Raw genomic sequence first — 15,451 nt, 5'->3', positions numbered from 1 at the left:
GAAAGTGCAACAATGGTGTTCCCTAATGTCTCCATCTCTGAGTAGTGTCTCAGACATCCCCTACCCTTCCCCACCCCAAAGCCAATGCCTCAAGATCATCAAATGAATCTCCTTCACATATACTCTAGGTACTTTTCAAGCTATGTTTTCATTAGGTCTTGGATGAAACTACATGTGAGCCCCTCAAAAGGGGAAATTTTAGTTTCCTCTGGCACTTTGGGATTCTTGGACATCTACCCTATTGATTTTCCAAGCCGGGTATATTGGCAGCCCATCTTTCCAGTGCAGATACCAGGAGCTGGGGTGCCCAGTGCAGAGTACCAGTACCTTGCTCCTCTAGGAGACATACCTGTCTGATGAGATTCTTCCCTATTGTGTTTGTGGTAACTGGTGAAAGGCTTATGAGACTATGTTTCTGCCTCTCCTACCCATACCTTTTGGTCCTTGGATACTTTGCTTTAAAAAGTAGTTCATCTAGTGTTCAGATCTTTTCAGAGGGAAATGATCCATATGTAGCTATAGATTGGGTGTGTCTGTGGGAAGAGTTGAGTTCAGAGTATTACTATATTGCCATTACTATATTGCCCCTCCTTCTGAATGCTTTTTATATCTGTCACAATTACAAGTAAATATGATAAATAAATTTTAAAAATTTTAGTGTCTTTACCTTCTATTATTTGGATGTATTATATGATATTTGCAAATTTGGACATCTTATTAGATACCTGTATGTCCCAAGACTTCTGTAAATTGTGATTTGTGTCCTTTGTCCATTTTCTTTTTTAAGGACTGATTTTTTTTTTCCTCACTGGTTTATATGAGACCATAACACATTAGGGATATTATTTGTAATAGATAGTACAAATATTTTCTATTACTTATTTTGAATGTATATAAATGCCTCATAAATGGGTTGAAATAGTCAGAGACTAAATTAGCTTCTCATCCTTGTGTATTAATGCATAAATCTGTCCAAGGAGAGAATCAACTTTGTGAAGAAGTAAACTCTAATCAAAACTTGGAGAAACATTAGATTTCTCTGAACCTCATTGAGTACAGATTATTAGCCATATTTTGAAATAACTAATTGACTGTGATACTTGATCTAACACAAACAGCTCAGCTATTGACACAACGACCTGGGCTATTATTCCCAGCAGCAAATTTCAGTTTGACAAAACTATCAAAACAAATTAAGCCGATGTTATTCTATCTGCCTAATGAGACAGAGGGCAGCCAGAGGCCAAGCTTAATCCCTGAGAGCCTACATCCTTGTGCTTCTCCCTCAGGGGTCACTCTTCCAGTCTCAAGGAGACATAGTCCTTTGGGAAAGGCTCCATTGAATAAATGTCCTAGCCCTTTGGGAGGATATTCTTTTTCAGGGAAATTTTGAAGTTTTTTTTATTTTTCTTCAGACCACAGCAATTGAAGTGTGCTCTCAAAGTCAGACTGATTGATTAGATGGTCTGAAAACACACTTCCCCCTTGCCATATCTTCCTCTGGTCTAAACCTTCGGGTTTGAGACACTGAGCAAATTTTACATGAAAGTTGGGTTTATTCGGAATACTAATTCAGAGTAGCCCTGGAAGTAAATTAAATATGTACTTAAATTTTATCTATTTAAATATGTATACATTTAACTTCTGCCCCATTTTTGTATTTCACAACTTCCTTTCTTCTACACATACAGACTTCTCAACATTTCCGCCCTCACAGAAAATAAAATGTGTCAGCACTACACAGCACAAATTGGCATGCTTTCCCCAAATAGTGCCCGTTGTTTGAAACTCTTTGCCATTTGAAAGAGCCAAATGGAGAAAAAAATGTCATGGGCATTTGATGAAACAAATTTGCAGACACTCAAATGCTTCAGCCACTGATGCCTCTTGGGGAAATTCTGAAAAACATCCTATCTGTAAACAATCTGTTTCAGTGCCACATGTTTTTTAAATTTCTTTGCCTGTTGACATTTAAAAAAAAAATAATAAAGGAAAATATTTGCATGTGAAAACAGGACCGTTTGTTTCTTATACATGTACTGTATCATAGAATTAAAACGAAATAGGTCATCTGGCCCAATTGCTTGTGAAGGATCATTTTCTAAAGAACTCTTCCCAGTGCTTTGGCCAAACTCATCTTGAACTGCTAAGATCTTTATTATGGCCTATGTTCTCAAGTTAAAAGAACTTATTATTAAAATGAGAAATTCTAGAACTACTGTTTTCTCTTGTATCTATAGCATTTCTTTTTCTTTTCCTTAGATTGGATTCTTTTTTTTTTTTTTTCTTAAAGTAGTTTTATATTGCTGTAATTTTTGTCCACCAACATATTTCTGAAAATTCTCCTAGGCTCATGATATGATTTCACCTCCCCAGCTTCTGAAGCTGTTTTAAGCCACATGACTTCTTTGACTAATAAAATAGGAGAAGTGGTGCATTTAACTTCCAGTTTATGCCTCTTTCATTTGCTACCTGCGAGGACTGCAGAAGTGCATTCCTAGGTGATGTTTCCATTCAGAGGGTCTCTTAGTAACTATGATGAATAGAGTCCCTCCCCATCACACCTTGGATGGATGTTGTGAAGAAGAAATAAATTCTTCAGCTAAGTGAAATATTAAGCCATTTGCCACCTGTAACTGATAGCCTGCAAAAATTTTAATGACAAGCAAATTAAATTGAAATGAACGAAAGTTTTGGTCTTTCTTGATAATGACCAAAGGAATAAATATCTTTCTCACTGACTGCAAGTCTAGCATCACTGCCACCACATGACACACTACTTGATCTGAAATCTCTGTTGAAGTTGCTTATGTATAGCATTTAAGCTATGTAGTTTAAGTTAGATGAGCTTCAGATGATTGTACAGGGACAGAGTGGGGATGGGGACAGGAGAGGGTGATATGAATCAGGCCTTCAATTATTACAAAATCTCAACATGAAAGAAACTGTATGAGAGTTTGAATGATGGGTAAAAACTGCACTGGATATGTTATGTCACATCCCAGCCTCTAGGGAGATAATATTACTCTTCCAGAGAGAGTAATATTAGATACTCTCTAGATAACTAGCAGTTATCCCCAGAAATAAAGACCCAATTTCTATACTATTTGTATCCTTTTATGGGGAGAAAATCCATTTTTTATATCAAATAAATGGACATTATCATGCTATTAAATATTCTGCTTCCTTAAATTCTGCAAATGTATATTCATTAAATCTTTTCTATGAAGGAATATTTCTCTGAAGGACTATCAAAATGACAGTGACAGTATTGATTCATCTTTTGTCTTGCCCTAAGTGACAGCACAGTGGCTGTTTTGCACTTCCTATGAATTTCCATTTGCAAAACCTTATGCATTAGGTTAGACCTATTTTGATTTTGTGATTCTATTAGGTTAGGTTCCCTTGGGGAGCAGATTATTGGAGGTGGCTCTTGGGAGTGACACCTGTAAAGGAAGGGGAAGCAGAAATGCAAGAGCAGCCTTAGCAATTCTGTGGGGGTTGTGAAGCAGGTCTGCCTTTCAGAATTGCCCTCTAAGGAAAGAGACCTGGTCTTGTCTTCAGTCTAAGGAAAGAGACTGGCCAACCAGTCATTGGATACAAGATGATCCCATGAAGAGGGATGACCCTGGAGCATCAGAGCTCTTTCAGCTGAGGGAAATTCCTAGAGAGAGACTCAGCTTTGAGTCATCATCAAGCACAATGAACTCAAAATCAATCAATCGATCTAAATGTAAAACCTAAAACTAGAAGACTTCTGGAGGAAAACAAGAGAAAATACTCGTGACCTTGGGCAAAGATTTCTTAGATCAGATACCAAATGCCTGATAAACGAAAGTACAAAGTGATAAATTAGACTTCATAAAAATTAATAACTTCTGCCCTTCTAAAGACACTGTTAAGAGAATGAGAAGAGTAACCAGAGACTAGAGGAAGTAACTGCAAAACACATAATCTGAAAAATTACTTGTGTCTAGAATACATAAAGAACTTTAATCCAATAATAAGAGACAAGAAAGGGACAAAAGGTTTCAATATATACTTCACCAAATAAGACATAAGGATGGCAAAGAAATGCAAGAAAAAGCGCTCAACACCATTAGCTATTAAGGAGATGCCAATGCAAGCCACCCTGAGATAGGGCTACATCTATCAGAATGGCTGAAACTTAAAAGGCTGACCCTAACCAGGCTTGGAGAGAATGTGGATAAACTGAAACTCTTGACATGCTGGTGGAAATCTAAAATGATACCACCACTTTGAAAAACAGTTTGATGGTTTTCAAGAAAATTAAAAGTATATCTACCATATGATTCAAGCACTTCACTCTTAGGTATTCACCCAAGAGAAAAGAAAGCATATGTCCACACAAATACTTGTATAGGAATGTTTATAGCAACTTTATTTGTAAGAGTCAAACACTGGAAATAACCTAAATGTCAGCCAACAGGTGAAGGAATAAACAAACATACATTCAATACAGTGGGATACTATTCAATAAAAATGAATTATTGATACACACTACAACATAGATGAAGTTCAAAATAGTTTGGCCAAGTGGAAGAAGCCAGTAAAGGGGGTATGTACTGTGTGCCTACACTTATGTAAAGCTCAAGGAAACATAAAATAATATACAGTGACACAAAGCAAACTAATGCTTCTTTGAGAATGGTCTATAGGCAGGTAGGGAGAAGTGGGTGAGAGAGATGAGTATGAGAAACTTCTGAGGGTGATGGATAGTTTCCTTCTCTCTCTCTCTCTTTTTTTTTCCTAAAGATTTTATTTATTTCACAGAGAGAGAGATCACAAGTAGGCAGAGAAGCAGGCAGAGAGGAGGAAGCAGGCAGACAAAGGGGGAAGCAGGCTCCCTGCTGAGCAGAGAGCCAGACGTGGGGCTCGACCCCAGGACCCTGAGATCATGACCTGAGCTGAAGGCAGAGGCTTAAACCACTGAGCCACCCAGGCGCCCCGATAGTTTCCTTCTCTTGACTGGTTTGTACATATGTCAAAAGTCAAGTTTACCTCAGTAAAAGAGAGACAGAAGGAAGGGAGGAAGGGAGGGAGGGAATGAGGGAGGGAGGAAAAGAGAAAGAGTAAGGAAGGAAGGACAGGAAGAAAGAAGGGAGGACAGGAAGCAAAGAAAGAGAGAAAAAAAGAGAAGGAGAAAGAACAGAGGAAAGAAAGAAATCCAAAACAGAAAATTCTGTGACATCATTTCTCATGAATTAAAGTGAAAAAAAATATATATATATATATATATATCTCCAATTTTCTAAAATAGACACAAATCTTTGTTTAAATATATATAGAAATAGAGTTCTATATTGATCTCATTCTAAGAATAAATAGGAATATTTCCTTTAAATCATTTGAAATGGTCCTTTAAAACACAAGTAATATATTAACAAATGATTTGAAAGTTTGGTCCTTAATGGGAAGAATTTTCTGAAAGCCATTTTAGAACATTAAAATTTAGAAATACGAGAATGCGACGAAATACCTGCTTCCTACAAACATAATGCTATATCATACCAAGTATTAAAAGAACAGATTTTATACAATTTGACACAATTTAAGGTATTGCTTGCCTTGCCCAGTTTATCAAATGCAAAAACCTTTCAGCTACTCCAAAAGGTCATTTTGGAGAGCTGTCTTTCTATGTTGTGTGCTATGAATTTGACCTCACAAAAATTTTTTAAAAGGTGCTTTCATTTTTTTGGCACCCAAGATGATTCTTTAATGAAGTCATCACTAAATTGCAACTTGGAAGCTAAAGGGTTTGTGAGGTTTTATAATAAGCTTAGTTTTGCACAATGGGCGAACTACTTCATACATATTCTAGCATTGATGAATTCAGGCCCACATCCTCACTTTTGGAGGATGTCACATAACCAGTGACATCATGTGTTTTACATAATTCATCTCCGTGTGTCACAGTTGGCAGGAATAGTTCAGAGGGAGAAATCCTGAGCCAGGTATCCGGTTCAGGTCAAGCCTCCTTGCAATAGAATTTTTATTTCCTAAACAGCTTTGAATGAGATGATTTATATGCACTAGCTGTTCTCTGTCAGAAGATATTAAAATGCAGCAAAGGCAACAGTTTAAATAACATTCGCATCCTCCAACAGGCCCAGAAGAATAGGGTGCAGATAAACAGGGACAACCTGGCCCCTGAGTTGTGGATCTAAAAAAAAAACTAACACCTCCTTATGCTGGGATGTTCCTCCTATCGGGTACACACATATTCCTTGGTCACTCAACAGCTGAAATCATTCGCCTCCTCCCCGAAATCTCAATTTCTTAATGTCTAATGTGGTAATAATGAGAAGGAAAGTGTCAGTAAGAGAGTGATGATTCTGAAACCCACCGCCCTCTGCTGCTGTAGGGAATCAGCGGGACGGCCTTTGTTGATCACCTAGGACTATACCTAGTGCTTGGTCCATTTGTTCTGTTTTCAGACAATGATGACTGAGTGCTGTTTTGCTCTCACAGACTCTGTCCCGTGGACATAGAGATGAACAAAGAAAGGCCAGTTCTCCCTCTAAGAATGTAGTTTACCAGGAGAGTCCAAAAATTAAAGTAGTATTCAAAGAAGAGTATAGTAAAGACAAAATAGGGAACCACCACGTCCAGATATCCAGATGGGAGGAGCTTGTTTCTATATGTGGGCAGCGGAGACGTCCTCACAGAATTCAACAGATTTCATCCTTCAGTGTCAGTGTCTTGGGCGCAAGCAAACTGCCACTGTTTAAAAGAGGCATTTGGGATCCACCTGCAAGCTAGTGTGTACTGCCTGGTACACAGCAGAATGGGGCTCTGCTGAGTGACCATTCTAAGAGTTGCAAGACCTGAAAGGCATTGTGTGATGAGCAGACAGCACTAACTGTGGATGTCTTATGGCCTTGAGATCTCTAATTCTAACCTCCTCCAGCTAAATGTATGCTTTTGGAAATGTAAAAACACTGTAGAACCAGCTACGTGCAGCCCCAGGGCTCCCAACTGTATTAAATGTAAATTGAAAGCATTAGATTCTGAACTCCAGGAAGCTAATTGGGAGCCCTGGGCAGAAATCTTACATGTGGTAATTGGCACCTTGTCCTTTGCATATACGCAGCCAACCAGAGGGTTATCTCTAGGGTGCTAATTGATTAGCATTGTTAGAGGGAAAGGCAGTAAATGGAATTGGTGAGCTGAAGTCTCTCATTTCCAAAACTGCAATTTAACTGCTAATCCAAGGGTTCCGAGAGGAGAAACAAAATGTTTTCATATGGTACTGGTGAGTAATACTTTCTCTGTGAACAACAGAATTATAAACAGCTCCAACATATGTATTAAAAATCTTCATTATTGGGCTTTTCTTTTTTTGCCAGCTGAAAAAAAAAGGCAATGTAGGATTAAAGGATCACTACAGTTAGCAAGTAGATTTTTAATATAATTCATGTTCTACTAGTCTAAGCTGGCTTCCCTTGACATCCATTTCTTTAACAAAACCCTCCTCCTGAAGATAATTATGGATTTCAGAGATACAACCGGTCTGTCTGGGGTCAGGTTAAGTGAACATAACTCAGAAAAGAGATGTTAATGTTTTTGAAAAAATAAGGACAGGAATGGGCTTCTGGAGATGCACTTCACTAGATCAATGGTTCTTAGCTGGTGATGCTGAGATGGGATGGGAGTGGTAGAGCAGAGCTGCTGAATCCAGAAAGAAATCAAGAAATCCAAGAGCAAAGTCTCCTGGCCCACAGGGGAGCCCATTGGAATGCTATTGATTCTAAATAACTATACTTCAGTGCACCAGTAGGGACACCAACCATTTCCACAATCCAAACATCATATTCAAAGTAGAAGTTCATCATCCTGATATTATGGATGACATACAAGACCCTGATAGCTTAAATGACTCGGTTATGGTCACATAGATTGGAGGTGAGACACTTGGGCCTGATTCCTAGTCCTGTGATCTTTGTTCCATACCACACTGCTACAGGGTACATTAGAGTTAAAAGGGTTGTTCCAGAAATGTCTATAGTGGAGTCTAGGGGATCCTTACTAAAACTGAATCAGGGGTGTAAAGATAGCTTATTTTTTCTTTAAGAGAAATTCTCAAATTCTCTCATAAAAGTGGAGGACTAGTGTAATGAGCTCCCATGTCCCCATCACCCAGCCGCAACATTTCTCAACAGCCTTCACACTTGCTATCTGAGGCCGAGATAGGTACAAGATGAGGCTCAGGTAAAAAGAACCTTGCTGTCTGAGGGCATAAGAGAGCTCACAGAAGAGACAAGATCTCAAGGGTCAGAACTAAGTATGCCATCATCCCACTTGAAAGAGCATGAACTAGAAATATCTAGAATAGACTGTGATTTCACCCTTAGCCTAAATAAACCACATAATGTGATTTACCCAGTCTGTACCTTGTTTGAATTCCAGAATTTCCTCACATACAAGCAAAGACTCTGGAGTAACCAGAATGTCTGTGATACTGTAGGGCCACACCACACCACCCCTAACTTCCCTACTGCCCAGTAATATTGCTTAGTTGGCAATCTACCCACTTGGCCGCATTCTACTAGACAAAAAGATATTCCATGCTTTATTTTTACAATCCTTACTAATAAAATGAGAAAGCAAACTATATCAGGAAAGTCTCAGCATTAATTAAAGAAGTTTCAGTTTTATTGAATGTAATGCTTTAAAAAAAAAAAAGAATTCAGGCAAACTTCATCTCTTACCGGTTTTTTGTTCCTTTGTTGTATATTTGACTCTGAACTTGTAGACGTGGTGCTGAAATAAAGTAAGAGTTTAGAATTCCAAAATTTTATTTCAGGTGTGCACATACTTGTATACACACACACACACCCCACATCAAATAGATCTTTACACTGTGTCATTGAAGGTAATTGTTGTAAAGTTATTTCCTCCAAATGTCGATTTCTGAACTTTTCTAAAGGAAATCAAAACTATGGAATGTAAACTTCACTCAAAGAAGATAAAATAGCCTTTAAAGGTTCTCTTGAGAATAAGCAGTCTGAACAGTACAGTCTGTTCTGAAAACCTGCAAAATCTCTTATTTCAACTAAAAAAAGAAAAAGGAAAATGTGGAAGAAAGCCTATCATCCTGCAAAACAGCAGACTTGGGGAATTCTTTGTCTCCTACACTGTTGGTCACTCAATCTCTCTTTCTAGGATCATTTCCAGTAGTTTACAAACATGCTGTTATTTATTGCATCTTGAGCCCTCTTAACCCTTTACTTTCTGCTTGATTACCCTGAGCCCCTTTATAACGAGGATATATTCTCACTGTCTCTCCTGTTTTTTGTTAAGGCAGCTCTCCGTCCAGACTCTCACAAGCACTATTCCACAGAAACTGCATTTAATTCATCAGCGATCTCCACATCACTGTTGTAGTGATCATTTGTCACATCTCACTTTACTTGACAGCTTTTGACATGATTCATTGCTTCCTCCTTGACAGGCTCTCTGAACTTGGCTTCCAGGATGTCCTAAGGTCCCAGGTTTTCTTTCTGCCCTCCCCCTGCTGCTCCCTCTCAGTGTCCTTTGATGGTTCTTTCTCTCTCCCTGCACTCTCAGCTTTGACATGCTCCAAGGCCTCCTCTCTCCTCTAGTCACATCCTCTCCACTGGTGATGTCATCCAACCTCATGGCTTTAAATTCATCAAGATGGGAGCGCCTGAGTGGCTCAGATGGGTAAGCATCTGCCTTTGGCTCAGGTCATGATCTTGGAGTCCTGGGATCAAGCCCTGCACCAGGTTCCCTGCTTAGCAGGGAGCCTCCTTCTCCCTTTCCCTCTACTATTCCCACTGCTTGTGCCCTCTCGCTCTTTCTGGCAAATAAATAAATAAAATCTTTTTTAAAAATTAAAAAAAATAAATAAATTCATCTGTATGCTGATCACTGCCAAATATGCATTTCTAGACTTCTCCCTTGAATTCCAGATTCATTCATGCAATTGTCTTCTTGACATCTCCACTGGGATGTCTAATCGAGATCTCAGTTTCATCATTCCCAAACCTAACTCCTAATTTCTACCTCCAGTCTTCTGCTTGCAGTCTTCCCCATCTCAGCTGATGATGATGGAGTCCTTCCACTCACTCAGGCTGACACCTTGACTCCTCTTTTTGTCTCAGAATCCATATCCAATCCAACAGGAAACTCTTGGCTCTATAGTCACAATATATCCAGTATCTGGCCAACTCACCATCTTCACTGCTAACTCCCTGGTCCAACCCTCACACTACCATCAGCTCTTGCCTGGGTTATTGCATTAATCTCCTAAATGGTGCTCTCTGCTTCCAACTTCACCTACTACATTCTATTTTAAGTACATTGACTATAATAAAAATTATTTCACTCCTCTGCTCAAAACCCTCCAGTTAGAGATCTCATTTCACTCAGAATAAAAGCTCAAACCCTTATAATGGCATATGAGGTCCTAAAGATGTCTCACCCATTTACCCTTTGATCCATTGTAAGGCTCCATCCCACTCCTTCCTTCCCCCTCCCATACAACTCCACCTTTGCCTCTCTGAATTCATCTGATATTCTCCTCAATAAGTCCTGCTGGTTTCCTCACTCTTCTTCAACCTCCTCATATAGACTCTCATTGCAAGTCCTAATGCCAGGAGCATGTACTCCATAGCTGTCTGCTTGACTCTATTCCACTCCCTTTTTGTCTTTGTTCAAATATCTTTTCTCAGTGAGGCCTACCATATGCACCCTTCTTAAAAATCGATCTTTCAGGGCACCTGGGTGGCTCAGTGGGTTAATCATCCAACTCTTGATTTCAACTCAGGACATGATCTCAAGGTCATGAGATTGAGCCCCAAGTCCAGCTCCATGCTCAGTGAGGGAGTCTGCTTGAGATTCTCCCTCTCCCCTTCCCTCAGCCCTACCCCTGACTTGAGCGCTCTCTCTCTTTCAAATAAATAAATCTTTAAAAAAAATAAAATAAAATTGACCTCTCCACCATCTATCCATCCTCATGACCTTGCTTAATTTTTCTTTGCTGTACTTACCACCTTCTAGCATACTGTAGAATTTGCTTATTAATTATATGTATTATGTCTCCTTCCAACTGAAAATGCAAACTCCTTGAAGATAGGGAATTTTTTCTATTGTTATTTTGTTACTCTTTCCTTCACATCTTGAACAGGGCTAGGATGGTCAATAAATATTTTTTAACGAATGAATTAATAGATGGGTGATTTAGTAAACCCCCAATCTCAAAGTCTTGTTCTTCTGCTGCCAACCAATAAGCCTAACTTTAAAATCCCAGAGTACTTTTATCATTTTCCATCCTACTCTCTCCATAACAAACATATTATTTTATTTCCATGTTACTGTGCAAGTCTTTCACTCTTCAAAAACCTTAAAACCTTTTAAAATGTTCACAAAGTAATCAGTGACTATTGAACAAAATTAATTAGATTCCCACTCAGTGGAAGGACATGCTGGGGTTCTAATGTAATTGCTCTTGTCTCATCCTACCAAATCAGTAAAAACCAGTATTTTGGTGTTTCTACTTGACAGTACCTCTTTATCACAAAATGGAAAACAAATTTTGCCATCACGTTGCTGGACAAAACAACAAATCGTTTTGAAGGACCTTAATAAGGGGCCCCCTCTTCCCATCTAACTCATTTTATCTTCTATCAGTGCCTCTCACAAACATGATATTCTCACGAAACTGTACTACTCAGTGGCCCCAGGCTATGTGTTTGTCCTTTTCTTTGGTTGTTTCCTCTGACAAGACTGCTCTTGCTCTCTTCTCTGTTTGTAAAACTCCTAACTATTCTTCACACCATGACTCAAATTCTACCTCTTCCTGAAGCTTCTTTGATCCTACAAATCGTTTCTTGCCTCTGTGTCCACAAGTAGTGTGTGGATATCTGTCTCTTATTATAGCCCTGATCACATTTCATCATATAAATAATTGTCAACCTATGTTTTTGCAACTCTTCAGTGATACTTCCTAGCAGACAAGGAATATCTTCGTTTGTTTTTTATTCATCCAATGGCATACCATCCAAGAAATTAATATATAGTTACTGAATGAAGCAAAAAAAAAAAATACAAAATGTTGTGGGTACAAGTACCCTTATGTACATATTCAGATGTGCCACAAGTGTACAAGAGAAAGAACTATTCGAAACCACCTTCTTTTAATAATGCCTGAAACAAAACTACTGGTTTAAAAGTGAGGGAGCTTTGGCTGCCTGACAATAATATTTAAAGGTCATGAGTCATGGCCTCAGAGTAACCAAGGCTACTCAGCATACACACAGTACGAGTCGTGTTTGTAGCATAATTCAGGAGAAAAAAGCTTCAGAAAGCCTATTAACCTTGAGAGAAAACAAATGAGAATTAACAAACATATTTGTGAAGCTTGTTTTTATAGCAATGGTTTTGTTTTACTTCAGGGTTCATGGAAAAACTGAGAAAATCCTTTAAATTTCTATCGGCAGGGAGTATTAATAGGACATTTCAGCTTTACAGTCATTTTTTCTCTGTAAGTGACAAGAACATAAATATTTCCTTCCTCTCAGTGAAATATCTGTTTTCCAGACTTTTTACCCTTTTTTTTTTTTTTTTTTTACAGGAGTAGTAATCAGTTACCACTTAGTCCATGTGAATAAAAGATTTTAATAAAACTGGTTTGGAAATATAGCTAGTGAGCAGTGAGCACCCAATTCTTATGGGAAAGAATTTCCTGGGAAAATGCCTTCTTTATTCCCTAGGTTAATTGCATCCAAGGCCTAACCCTCTTTTCTTGGACTAACATAGGAGCAAATTCCCAATTGGTTTCTATAAACTGTAGAGAAGTTCTGTCTCAAGGGCCTGAGAAGAGAAGAAGGACGGAAAGAAAAGTAGGACAGACCACCGGGCACATGGGACCAGTTTGCTCCTGCTTAGAACTGAAGGAGCTGACCTGAACCCATCTAAGGGTTAGCCAAGGTAGTACTCAGCTGTGTCCAAGCTCAAAACCCGGCTCTCCACTTGCATAAATGCTCAGTTCCATATGATTCCATATGGAGACCAAAACACCAGTGATAATTTGCAGTGAGAGCACAGTCCTGCTCCTCACTTGGCTTCCCCGCTGGCTGTACACGGGGCTATTTATTTCAAAGTTGTTAATCGCAGGGCATTTTCTCTTCATTCGGTAACATTATGTTCACCTCTGGGATTGTCAGCACATTGACATATTATCTCTTTAGGTGCTGTGTTCAGGGAAATTAAAAGAAAATGAGCATTTGCTAAATTTCATTTTCTTTAACAGACAAAAGACTCCCTCCTTCCCAAAGACTATTAATCTTTTGAAGGTCACAGACCTTTTGCACATAGAAACAACATCTCACACAAAGTTTTGGGGGATTTGTGAATTTCCCACAGCATCTATGGACCATAGACCCCAGGTGAAAAGCCAATAAAAACAAGGCCCACACATTTCATGTAATGAAAATAACTTTTAAAGCCTAACTAAGCAGAGCTGTAGTGTACATATCACAGGATACCACCTGTCACAATCTAGCTCTTTCAACGAAGGAGATATGGCTGTCTCCTATTCCAGGCTTAAAAGAAAATGCTAAGTCGCAGGTATTTCTACATTTGAAGGGGAAATGTGTATTGTGCCTACTTGTGAATTTCCCCATGATTAACTGTAGATCAGTTAATTACAGGGGTGAGTTTTATGTCCATGTCTGTAGCCAGAGATGATCTGGGATTTTATTTGAGGAGAGTTGCAATGACCTAGCTTCTGTTGTGGATATCTCCTGGCAAGGGAGTGGTGAAGGTGGCATTTCATTACAGTGGTTCCAGTAAACGGCTGGCTCGGCCTTCCCTCCCCATGCCAATAAAAATGGTTGGGGTAAGTGTGTGATTTTGAGAAGAGCAAGTAAGGGACATTTTATTCATTCAACAAATATTTATTGAATACTTGTTGTGTATCAGACCCTGCCCTATGAAAGCATCATTCAAAGAAAGGGGTCATTTTCCAGGATCAGGTGAAAAGTCTGTCTGATGTTTTCCCCCAGACTTTAAAGAAAGGTTTTCTTTGAAGCACTGAGTAAGATCTCCTTTATCTAGAAATTCCCATGAGTTCTTTTGCGACAGAAGGAACTGGGAACTCACCTGATTCTCTCCAGGGTTTCAGACCCTGGGGCCACAGATTTCTTGCTATAACATTCTCCCATCTCAAGTCAGGCCCACTGATGTACCCCGTCCATGGGACAGACATCAACTATCCCCATTCCTTAGCTTCAGAATCCCTGTGACTGGTCTGCTGTTCCCTGTTGCTAGGTAACAACAATGGTTGTGGGAAGAACAGTTACTTCCCAAGGGGAAGAAAAAAAAATCTCAATTACAAAGCCACAGTAACCCTTCAAAACATCTCACAAATCAGATCCAATCATGAGTATTCATGTAGAACCACCACAGATTCATCATTTCTAGAAAACACATTCAAAGCAGGCCAGAAGCAGTGGTTTTATGCTCAAGCCATGGCCTGCTTGCTTCTGGAACCAGTGCTGACAGTCATGCTGCTGGTCGAAGAGGGTTGCATCCACAGAAATGGGTCGGTTTGCAGGCTGGCAGTAGTTTCTGCCCCAGGCTCCACCACTCCACCACCCCCACCCCCCCGCCCGATGATCTTCTTTCCCTGGGATCCAGAGACTGCAAGGTTCCACCTGGCCACATCCTGATGAAGGCTTCTTTCCTGATGCAGGATTGCAGGGGTGGTAAATCGTGGCTGATGAGCTGGCATTCTTTTCACTGTCAAAAATTACCTGCACTGCTGCTTCTTCTTCCCTTCGCTTGTCCAGAGACACTAGCCACTTTCTTCCAACAGGTTGCTGTATCTCTCCCTGGATGTGTTCATGGTCCAAGGTCAGCCTGTCTGCACCACACTTCCTGCCCCAGCAGGAAGTGAATGTAGGACTTCTACAGTCTACAGTTGGGAATCACTTCTGGGTTTGGATTCTTTCTATCCTAGACTCACCCAAACCAGATCACATAGCCCATCCCAAAATAACTTAGGTTGAAATGACAGCAATTTTTCTTATCACAGAATTGGTTTCTAGGGATACAGCATATTAGATCAAATGAGTGTAAAAGTAGTGGGCATAGTTGGAACTTATCAGTTAAAGGGTGTAATTAACACTTACTTCTAAGATAGGATTTTAAGTCACCCCGATCCTTGGTTTAAACAAAACAAAACCTATGAATAAGTTATGAACTGTGGGGGCACCTGGGTGGCTCAGTGGGTTAAGCCTCTGCCTTCGGCTCAGGTCATGATCCCAGGGTCCTGGGATCAAGCCCCATATCAGGCTCTCTGCTCGGCAGGGAGCCTGCTTCTCCCTCTCTCTCTGCCTGCCTCTCTGCCTACTTGTGATCTCTGTCTGTCAAATAAATAAATAAAATCTTTAAAAAAAAAAAA

At 39.6% G+C, this 15,451-nt stretch overlaps 1 protein-coding gene across 3 annotated transcripts in view; it reads right to left on the bottom strand.

Moving 5' to 3' along the window:
* Window positions 1-14,629, bottom strand: part of CCDC192 (coiled-coil domain containing 192) — a 195,129-nt gene extending 180,500 nt beyond the window's left edge. For 2 of the 3 annotated variants that reach the window (XM_032851965.1, XM_032851966.1), the window contains exons 1-2: window positions 14,149-14,629; window positions 8,733-8,784 (exon numbers count right to left, since the gene is read on the bottom strand). In XM_032851965.1, the coding sequence (XP_032707856.1) occupies window positions 8,733-8,784; window positions 14,149-14,210 (114 nt within the window). In that variant the 5' untranslated portion in view covers window positions 14,211-14,629. Of the gene's footprint in view, window positions 1-8,732; window positions 8,785-14,148 lie in introns of those variants that run through there. The other variant, XM_032851967.1, reaches the window with a different exon arrangement.
* Window positions 14,630-15,451: the final 822 nt, after the last annotated feature.

The sequence above is a fragment of the Lontra canadensis genome, unplaced genomic scaffold (assembly GCF_010015895.1).
Source record: "Lontra canadensis isolate GAN:19392208 unplaced genomic scaffold, GSC_riverotter_1.0 scaffold5, whole genome shotgun sequence".
Taxonomy (NCBI): Eukaryota; Metazoa; Chordata; class Mammalia; order Carnivora; family Mustelidae; genus Lontra; species Lontra canadensis.
This window is presented reverse-complemented; position numbering and strand designations above follow the sequence as displayed.